General features: G+C 32.0%; 1 protein-coding gene, 1 non-coding gene and 1 pseudogene across 2 annotated transcripts; all 3 read left to right on the top strand.

Moving 5' to 3' along the window:
• Window positions 1-1,347: 1,347 nt before the first annotated feature.
• Window positions 1,348-2,656, top strand: LOC109337975 (endoplasmin homolog). Its single transcript, XM_019575094.1, has 4 exons — window positions 1,348-1,545; window positions 1,644-1,795; window positions 2,219-2,330; window positions 2,442-2,656. Exons 1-4 carry the CDS (start codon window positions 1,371-1,373, stop codon window positions 2,456-2,458), a joined length of 456 nt encoding a protein of 151 aa, XP_019430639.1. The 5' UTR covers window positions 1,348-1,370; the 3' UTR covers window positions 2,459-2,656.
• On the top strand, window positions 2,638-5,325 carry LOC109337976 (annotated as a pseudogene).
• A 1,074-nt stretch (window positions 5,326-6,399) lies between these two features.
• Window positions 6,400-6,483, top strand: TRNAL-CAA. Its single transcript has one exon. It is a non-coding gene; the product is annotated as a tRNA-Leu (tRNA).
• Window positions 6,484-10,938: the final 4,455 nt, after the last annotated feature.

Here is a 10,938-nt window from a genome sequence, read left to right as displayed (position 1 = left end):
CGTCAAGCTAATTCATCAAACGTTTCAAACAATTTTGATGTGGTGTTTGTCATCATCAAAAAATGGGAGACTGAAAGTGCAGAGTGTCAATGATAGCACTAGCAATGCTTTTCCTATGCTTTGATGAAGACAAGGTTCTATTAAAGCTTGANGTTTTAAAACGGGCTTGCAAGTGGCCTGCGGACATTGTTAAATAATTAAAAAAAATCATATAATAAATGAAATGAAATTAAATAAAGTAGTTGAAGATAAAAAATTAACGAAATTTTTGATACTTTATATGAAGTTTAACAAATCACATTATATTATAATTTTTTTAGGGATTAAAAATTACATCACATCATAACTTATTTAAAATTTTCTTACTTTTCTTTAAATTATGTTTATGGGCCGCCTGCATGCCCAACGAAAATGCCCGCAATCTTGGCAGGCAAAACGGGCTGGACGAAACGGGCAAATTGACAAAATTTGCATGCCCTGCCGCAAAAAAATGCGAGCTATATGGGCGCGTCCACGGGCCATGCCCATTTTGTCATCTCTATAGGTAACCTTCTTTGAGTAAGTCTGGAGTATATTTTTTGTCTCAAAATGTGTACTATTCTATGTACCATTTTATTTTCACCGATGAGAAAATATAAAATTAATATGTATTTAATTTTTCTTTTATTTTCATAATCACTAAAAAAAATAAGAAATATATAAAATGATATACATCTCGAGATAAGAGAAAAACTTGCATAAAACACGTATACCATGTCATATTTAGGGACACATGTAATTATGTTTTTTGATGTTATCATTTATGAATCAATTTTAATTAAAATTAAAATTTTAATCTGTTAATAATGTTCTATTGATTATCTCCGCATATATATATATATCCATTTTAATCAGTTCTCTCGTGTTAATTATTGGTTTTTTATGTGATTGGATTTTTATGTACAGTTTACACAATAAGTAAAAAGAAAAAGAATACTTAGTAATATACACTTATTTATATGAATGAGTTAAAAAAAATAGTTTTATCATTTAATATTTCTTTTGTGGTAAAATAAAAGTTGTTCCAACTAACAAGTGCTATAGAAACTCTACTTAATATATCCATATCATTATTAATAGAGTAATGTACCGCCTACTTTGCATTCACTATCGTACCAAGAAGAATCACATATCAGATGATTGTCAGCTCGACAAAGTAAAATTCCTTTTGTTGAGTTTTAGAGGGAATAGTTCATTTTAATTGGGCTCAAGAAAGTAAAGTTCCTTTCAAGTTTTAGTTGAGATTCTAAAATGTATTTCATGATTAAGTCTTTTCCATTATTTAACTTTAATGAGTTGAGATGTAGATACACTTTAGTGGATCAAGACTGATGTACTTTACTTGTTCAGTTCAGATATCAACTCAATTTAGTAGAATCTTGCTTTTGTGTCAAATAGGTCAAAAATTTAAGGCGAATGCAGAGGCTAATTCCGAAGAGCTTGTAGATCAAACTAAGGTGGAGGACAAAATTGGTGCTGTTCCTCATGGCCTTTCCACGGGTTCCGGTATCTTTTGATAATTAAACTTTCTATTTTAAAGTCACTCTTTCTGTATTTGAGTAGTAAAACTAAATTAACGATGTGTGTTGGTGATGTGATGGAAGGGAGGCAGAATCGATCTCGAAGCTATCGCAATGGAGTAATGCGGAGAAGTTTGAGTTCCAAGCAGAAGTGTCACGACTTATGGATATTATCATCAACTCACTATAGTAATAAGGATATTTTCCTCAGGGAATTGATCTCTAATGCTTCTAATGTAAGATCCTTTCCTTTTTATTTATGTTTGCTTATTTATTTCATTTGAAGAAAACTTATCTTGCATTGGAGGTTTGTACCGAACTCGAGCTCTAACTTAGAAAGCATTTTGGAAGACATGCTAGAACTTGAGGAATAGAGAAACAAGAGTTTTATTCTATGTTTGGCATGCTTTATAAAATATAACGTAACACTCAATTTTGTTTTAATGCTGTCCATGTAATTTATAATTAAACTCTTTGTCAAGAGAGCATTTGAATAAAGAAAAAAAATGTTTGTTTTTCCCTAAGAATTAATAATATACACAGCTTTTCCTTTTAGTTTTCTTTACGATGAATGTTTAACAACTGCTGATATTTTGAGTTGTTAGTTGAATTACTGTATTCATGGTTTATTTTGCACCTGAAACATGTTGCTGCTGCAGATTAAGTTAGACAAGGAAAAGAAAATCTTGTCGATTCGAGACAGAGGTATTGGTATGACAAAGGAGGATTTAATTAAGAATATGGGAACCATAGCAAAATTGGGAACTTCAGGTCTTTATCTTGTTCTTGTTGTCTTGCTTGAAAGAATTTTCACTGTAGTAAGGTGCGAAAGATGTTAATTGGAACCATCTGTCTGTCCATCATTTGTTTGAGAAAATGCAGACAAGTGGAGATCTTAATCTTATTGGGCAGTTTGGAGTTTGTTTCTACCCTGTTTATCTTGTGTCTGACTATGTTGAAGTCATTAGCAAGCATAACGAAGATAAACAGGAAGTTACTTCCCCTTGATATTGCTTCTCTGACCAGTATTGCACATGTTGTTTTGTAGACATCTGCAACAGTATGCTGATCCACAAATTGTTTGACTCAGGTATGTGTGGGAATCAAAGATGATGGAGAATTTGCAATTTCAGAAGATACATGGAATGAGCCACTAAGATGTGGAACTGAGATTAGATTACACCTCAAAGATGAAGCTGGAGAGTACTTAGAGGAGTCTAAGTTGAAAGTATGCACTAAATTCTTACCTTAATTATTACAAATTATGAGTTTAAAAGATTGTCTTTTAGTTTATAGCACATAGGTCTACACAGTGCACCTTTTAATGTCCACAATAGATATTGTGTTTCTACTGCAGGTGATTGTACTTGTGTGCTTTGCTTATGATTGAAAATAAAGGATTTTAATTATAGTAAAATTTGTTTTATCACAGTTTGTCTGTACATTCATGTTATGCTTCTGACCCTTGTTTTTTGTAATACACGTGCTATTGATTTTCATTAACCAAATATACAACATTGAGTAAGTAGTAGCTAGTAGGGCTTCTGTGGAGTGTTACACCTACAGCTCAAGATACATGTTTAGATTGGTTTAAGATTTGCTAGCATAAACCTCTATATGCATCCCATGGTTAAACAAATACCATCCTCGTCTATTGTTCATATAATTTCCTTATTATGCAGCACCCCAACTTCTTAATAGGTCATCAACATTTTAGCTCTGTCAGTATGCATTCTATTTTTATCTCCTTCCTTATTTTTACTTAAAATAGTTTATAACTTTCTTCTGAAGTCGGCTCCCTTGGTGTTTCACTAGGTGGTGTTTGAGGTTTATTAGTCACTTGAACAACAATATTTTTCTAAATTTGATCCAGTAACTATTCTTGTTCAGGAATTGGTGAAGAGATACTCTGAATTTATTAACTTCCCTATTTATATTTGGGCCAGCAAAGAGGTTGACGTGGAGGTTCCTGCTGATGATGATTGTAATGAAGAAGACGAATCATGTATGTATAATTTAAGGACTCACTTGTGTTATCTTTCTATTTATATAATATCCTGTCTTTGAATGATGTTTTAGTCTGTCTTTCTTACCTTATTTCGCTCCTTAGCAGCTGAAAGCAGCTCCCTCGATGAAGAGACTGAAGAAGATTCTGATAAAAGTGAAGATGAAGAAAAAAGCCCAAGACAAAGAAGGTGAAGGAAACGACTTATGAATGGGAACTTTTAAATGATGTGAAAGCTTTATGGCTGCGGAATCCAAAGGAGGTTACAGATGAAGAGTACACCAAGTTCTATCACTCTCTTAGTATCGTTGAGGATGCCACCAACAGAAATCGGTTGGCAAAACTGCTCAGATTTGAGAGGTACATCACTTTTTTTCTTGTGATTAATTCTTGTGCCAGTGTTATTTCCCTACTTATATTATTTGACTAGCTACATGAAACTTCAATCTCTTGCAGCACCAAGTCCAAGGGTAAATTGGCTTCTCTTGATCAGTACATATCTAGAATGAAAGCTGGGCAGAAGAATATCTTTTACATAACTGGAACCAGCAAAGAACAGCTGGAAAAATCTCCAATCCTTGAGCAGCTTAAGAAGAAAAAGATTTAGGTGCAATTAAATTTTGTTTTTTAAGCAAACTCTATTGGCTCAAATTAGATACTTTATATGTTTCTGACTCTTCATAATTAGACAACTTCTCTGTTTTCTTTATATTTCAAAAACTTCTGTTCTGCAGAGAGGGAATGATGATTTCATGGTTTTAAGTGTATCTTCTTTTAGAACCACTACAGGTTATTTACTTCACTGATCCAGTTGATGAATACTTGATGCAATACCTGATGGATTATGAAGATAAAAAGTTCCAGAATGTGTCCAAGGAGGGTTTGAAACTTGGGAAGGACGCAAAGGACAAGGAACTGAAGGAATCCTTCAAGGATCTTACCAAGTGGTGGAAAATGCCATTGCCAGTGAGAATGTTGATGATGTGAAGATATTCAGCCAGTTGGGTAACACCCCTTGTGTGGTGGTGACATCAAAATATGGTTAGAGTGCCAACATGGAAAGAATCATGCAGTCTCAGGCTTTGGCAGATGCTAGCAAGCAAGCATACATGTGCAGCAAGAGGGTTCTTGAGATCAATCCCAGGCACCCTATAATCAATGAGCTCCGCGAGAGAGTAGTGAAGAACCCTGAGGTATATTATAAATTTGAATTCTCTCAGATGCTTTATTTTCTCGCGCTACCTCTTTGTGCAAAACAAGGATTCATTTGTTAATACAAATGGCTTACTTTTCAGGATGAGAGTGTGAAGCATACAGCAGAGCTGATATACAGGACTGCACTCTTTGAAAGTGGCTTCCTACTTGACAATTCCAAGGATTTTGCTTCACGTGTTTATGATTCAGTGAAGTCTAGCCTAGACATCAGTCCCGACGCTGCAGTTGAAGAGGAAGGGAAGATGACACTGAAGAGGTCGAGGCTGAAAGTGTCGCGAAAGAAATCATCAGTCCCGAAGCTGAAGCTGGCAATGATGATGTCAAGGAGTTGTAGATTTTTCTGTTGCCTGTGTCTTGGTTTAGCTTTATGAGATGGATCGTTATAGTCCTCTAGGATGAGTTTTGGCTCCATATGAAGTTGTTAAAGGAGCACGTTAGTCCTAAGTTAATCACAGTCCAATGGAACTTTTTTTAGTGAAGCATTATCAAATGGAATTTTGCCTTAGCATTGTAGTGAACTGTTATTAAAGAAAATATGCATCTGTACTTTTTCATGTAACAGCAGTAGGGTGTTCGTTTACATTTAATGTTCAACCTTTTCCGCCCAGATAACAATTTTAGTATTTGTATGGGAGTTGGATTTTGGAGGGAAAGGAAGTGAAATGGAAGGCTTGGGAGTCATCTCACAAGTATATTTTATGGCTCTCAAGCCCTTCCCTTTCCTTCCCCTCCAAAATCCAACTTCCAAATTAACTCTTAATTTCACCTCTCTGCTAGTTGAGTTTTTAGAGGAGAATGAAGTGAAAGGAGAACATCTCACAAGTGTATAGCATTTTCCTTCCCTTCATTTTCCTTGAAAAAACAATTTACAAACGACCGTAAGAAATTGTTTGTGAGTTTAATTTTGGATGAGAATGAATAAGAAATAAAGCTTCAGGTTCATCTTATAAATTTATTTCATGACTTTCAAGTTTTTCCCTCCCCTCTATTATATTCCAAAAACCAACTCTAACTACAATCCAATTGCATGGGTCAGCTAATGGAAATAACTCGAGTTTGCAAATTTCTTTGGTTAGTTAGTCTCCTCCTGAGACCTATTGCACTAAAGTAAATTTCCATGCGAAAATGTTTAAGGAAGAAAACCATGATGAATTATAAGTTTTGGCATGTGATCATGATGGCACGGGTATTTTGTTGTGAAAGCATGAACCTTTAAAAGTAGCGACTGTGCTTGAAGGAATCCATCTTGCTAGGAGAAAAGCCTAGAGGAAGATCATATTTGATGTTATCCTTAGGGACATGCAATAAGGTTGTACATAGGCTAGGTAAATGGGCAACATGTTTTTTGTAGTCGAGGAGTAATTTGATTAGCCTTTGGCTTTAAATCAATTGGCTTCCCTTCAAATAAAATAATAGAAAACAAATAAATAAAATAAAAAACAATAGAGCAAGTAAATAAAAACAAAATAATAGAACAAATAAAAAATAATAAAAGTAATAGAACAAATAAAAATAAAAACAATAGAAGAGATAATTAAAAAATAGAACAAAATGATTATAGTGATTAAATTCAAAATGTTAAAAACTAGGAATATTTTATGCGTTGAATAGCATCATGATGTCAGGATGGCCGAGTGGTCTAAGGCGCCAGACTCAAGTTCTGGTCTTCGTGAGAGGGCGTGGGTTCAAATCCCACTTCTGACATTGTTTTTGTATAATGCTTTATGCTTTCTATTCTACATTTCCAAAACCATAGCCCAACCTTGTGTCTCTAGTATTCTTCACTACCTTCTTGTTCTGCCCGTGACCCAATAAAGTACTTGCCCATCAACATGAGCATTGTTCTATAATAAATAGTTGAGATATGAGTTAATTTATCTTTCTTTTTTCTACACATCATTTTCAATGAAAACTTGTGTTCAAATGGGGAATTACCCTCTAAAATAAGCTTGGTTATAAAGTAAGTAAATAAGTGTGTCTATACTTATATATAATTCAGTAAATTGAAATGAAATGTACATGTAAATGTGTAATTTAATTATTCAATGATAAATATATCATTATTATCTTTGCACATAAGCTCACTTTATAAAAGCTTTATGGGTGTTCAAAACTTCAAATCTTTCACAACACCCTATCAATAGCCTTCAAGTAGTTATTTCCTTTTATCCTAAAAATGTTCGACTTAAATATATTTTTGGCTTCCAATAATTCACTTGATTTTGACTTTACTCTCTAAATTTTTTACCAAATGTATCCTTAAATGTTCCAAAACTTTAGTTCTAGCCAGTATTGTTAGAGCAGCAAACAGAAATCATCATGGTCACCTAGATAATGTTCAAGATAGAGTTAGGTAATATGGTGGTTATACAAATTGCTTTGAACAGTAACTTTCCATACTGTTTTCTTGTATGATAACACAAAATTCAATTTAATACTTTAAAGGCAAGAATGCTATTCATATATGTTAATGAACATATGATTGAATTTCAGAACACAAAGAATGTCACACTGTATTTAAATGATGTTTTGATATCAATTGTTAGACTTTTAAAAAATTTTATGAGCATTTAATGGTTTATAAGAATCCTTAATTTATGATTTTAACATTATGACATTTACATGCGATAAAAGAATAAGAATAGAGTAAAGAATATCTGGTTTTATTTGTGTTTCTCTTTATACAACTTACTGGTTGCCTTTGTTCTCACCCCTCTATCTTCTATTTATGCTTTCAAAATGTTGAAATCAATGAGCACCTTTCAATTTTTAGCTTAACAACAGGGAAGGACAAGTTTTGCTCCAGTGTTATTGTTGCAGTTACAACACATCTAAGTACGTGATGATGGTGTCGGATGGTACATTTTTAAAGTTATAGTTAAGGTGTTGTTTATTTGAAAATCATTCCTACAGTTATGTTTAGTTTTGGTCTATTAAAATATGCATGTGATTTGCTAACCCAAATTAACTTCATGTCACATAACTCTCTTGACATGTGACTCATCACTTAGGACCATTGTGTTGCTGACCCAATATTCTATTTGCCATGTACTAATAGAGTTGTTCACACCAAAGTCCAAAACCAAAATTTGGAATGTTTAATATAAGTGTGATGAATTCCGCATATGGAACATGCAACGTGCTCAGGATAAGTAAGTCAGTAAAGTTAAAGACTACCGGTCATGAATTTCTTCCTCTCAACAAGCTTCATCAGGGCTCTGTGTGGTAAGTGTGCCTCACATGATTCATAATTAATGGGGTCCAAATATTTTTTACTCGTACAATTAATTTTATCTCTAAACTATAATTATGTTACTATTTTTTAATTTATTGTGTTATCAATTATTATTACTTTATACATAAATTCGACATTTAATATTATGTTGATAATAATGATTATTGTTTTATAATATTATTATATAGTTGATATATAATTGAAATAAGAGTTTACCAAAAAGTAAGAAAACCATGAAATTACTTAAAACTCATTAAAAAGAATACACTAAAAAAATGTTAGATTCAAATTTTCAATAAGTAACATAATTCAATCTAAAAGGAAATATGTATTGTATTCTCACGTTCTCTTTTATTCAAATTTATTGTAAAACTATTATAAAATAAAATTATTTGATACTCATATACTAAATTAAGAACCCAAGTTTTCCCCCACACTGAGCCTATAAAATGCCAGGAACAACTCTGGCTTCACCACAACTTTATCATCATCCTCCTCATCGCCACTCTCCTCCATGGCAGGTGGACAAATACCACAAGTGTGACCACTTAGGGTCTGTTTGGAAGTTTGATTTTGGAGGGAAATGAAGAGAAATGTAAGTTTGAGAGTTATCTTATAAGTGTATTTCATGTATTTCAAACTTTTCCTTTCCTCTTTGTCCTCCAAAAACCAACTCACAAACAGACCTTCAAGATCTAGGATGCCAAAGTCCTACTTTTTTAAATAATATTTTTATTTAAATATTTTTATTTTCTATTTATTTTATTACTATATTTATTTTTATAAATTATTAGATTTCAAAGTTTTACGTCACATGTATTTGATAAACATATTAATAAACACAAGATAGCTAAAACTTTAGGCCTTATTAAAACTTAAAATTTATAAATTGATATTTTGTTTAAACTTCTGTGTTAAGTTTTACTTAATCTCTAAAAAATTAATTTTGTTTGTAAAACTGCAACATGTAAAATGTGAGAACAATAGCCGTACAAAATTTCCTTAATTCCCATAAAACATTTTATCATCGGAAAAATTAATAAATTTAGGACCCATATTTTTTATTAGGTATCAAATATCATGGTATAAACCCTGCTCTCTTCATGACAACTTTGTTGGCCACCACTTTCAGTAATATTATCATCTCGTGAATAAACTGATTAGAAATATAAAATTCAACATTCTTCTTCATATCATCCTTATGTAATAATCGCAATGCTAGTGCTTGTCGTACAATTCCACACCTTTTTCCATCTCAATGATATGTGTTGGTAGACTCTATTAGGAATAAATACAAATAGATCTTCATCTACTACCACATGTGCCTTCCTGCGACTTGTTTTACACCTAGCCATCACTATAACAAATAAAACAAATTAAAATAGTTTAATGCATATGAAGTGAAATTGGATAAATTTTCATTTCAAGGTACAAAGTGATTTTTTTTCATTTTGACATACCCAATCGGAATGAGGAAAGTTCAACTCTAACAATCTGATTAGAATTTAAATTTTCCCTATTCTTAATGTGGTATGTTGAAAACCTAAATTTTTGCTTCCCACGATGGGTAAGAAAGCAAAAATACACATTAAAGAAGTAATAGACATGCATGCACCCCTTTCACAAAAAGAAACAAGTACAAGCAACAACCTTACTAAATATGCAAGTTTGAATAATGAAAATAGTGAGTGAGAATACCTTGCTCTAGGTTGAAGATGTTACCAAGATGGTTGCATAAACTCTTAATTTGCACCATCACCAAACTCCAAACTTATTAGAAAATGTCCCTAAGATGGTGCAAACCAAAATGGAGTTTGAGGTTTGAGGATTTTGATGAGGAAGAAAGATAATGAAAAGAGAGAATGGAAAATTATATGCGGTTTGAAGAGTTTGAGTGGTTTGTATGACTGAAGAAGAATTATATGAGGAAAAAAATTATAGGTTTTCCAAAACAATGCATCTTAGAAATTTAAATTTTAAGGTTTAAAAAAGAACATTCATATCTCATAGGAAAAGAATAATCTCTTGCAGAAACAAGTTATTGATTTTATATTTCTATTTAAGGGTGAAAGTATCATCATATCACATCTAAATAGTAAAATTATCATTTCATACCATTTTATTTATTTGTTTCTCACGTGCTTTTATCTCTCGTATTGATATCGGACAAGATGTTGAACCCAATTACCAAGGTGAGCATTTCAACATTCATTGCATAGGCTAGTCAACAAATAGATATGTATTAAGAAAATGAGATAACCAATAAAATCTTAATAATACATTAAAAAATTAATTTTGATTAAAATTTAATCCTAAATTATAGAGAAAAAAAAAATAAACATAGTTGTCTTCAAATATGATGTATTAGATATATCTCTATCCTACTTTTTCTCGATACTAATATGAAAGGGAAAGTTATTTTCAAGCAGACATAATATAATTTCTATTGGACTTGTAACACCCTGCACTCTACATATTCTGATTTTATCTTTCTTTTATAGCTTTTGTTTTATTTTTTCCGTCAATTTTCTTCAATTCTTTTCTTCAATTCTTTTCTTCTATCAATCAAATTGTATTTTATCCTTTTCTTTTAATGAAAATGAAACAAGTGTTTAAGTTTGCCTATTTATGGAAGAACTTACATATTTTTGATCAAATTTTAGTTTATGCCAAAATACTTATCAAAGTACTCAAGATATGACATTTATGTACTTGAGATAATGAGGTACATACTGAGTTTTATTACTCCAAACTATGGATTCCAAAGGTTTGGAGTTATGGAACCCAAGAATCATCTACATAGTATTTGTTAGATGCCTCTCATTTCTATGCCATAAAAAAATTTTATGACTATTTTATGGCTCTCTTTAATGGCATTTTATGTCACTTTTATGGCTTTGTTTCCAAGCATCCAATGCTTCATA

The sequence above is a fragment of the Lupinus angustifolius genome, unplaced genomic scaffold (assembly GCF_001865875.1).
Source record: "Lupinus angustifolius cultivar Tanjil unplaced genomic scaffold, LupAngTanjil_v1.0 Scaffold_16_54, whole genome shotgun sequence".
NCBI classification, from domain to species: Eukaryota; Viridiplantae; Streptophyta; class Magnoliopsida; order Fabales; family Fabaceae; genus Lupinus; species Lupinus angustifolius.
Note: the sequence above shows the minus strand (reverse complement) of the source record. Positions and strands in the feature narration are given on the sequence as shown.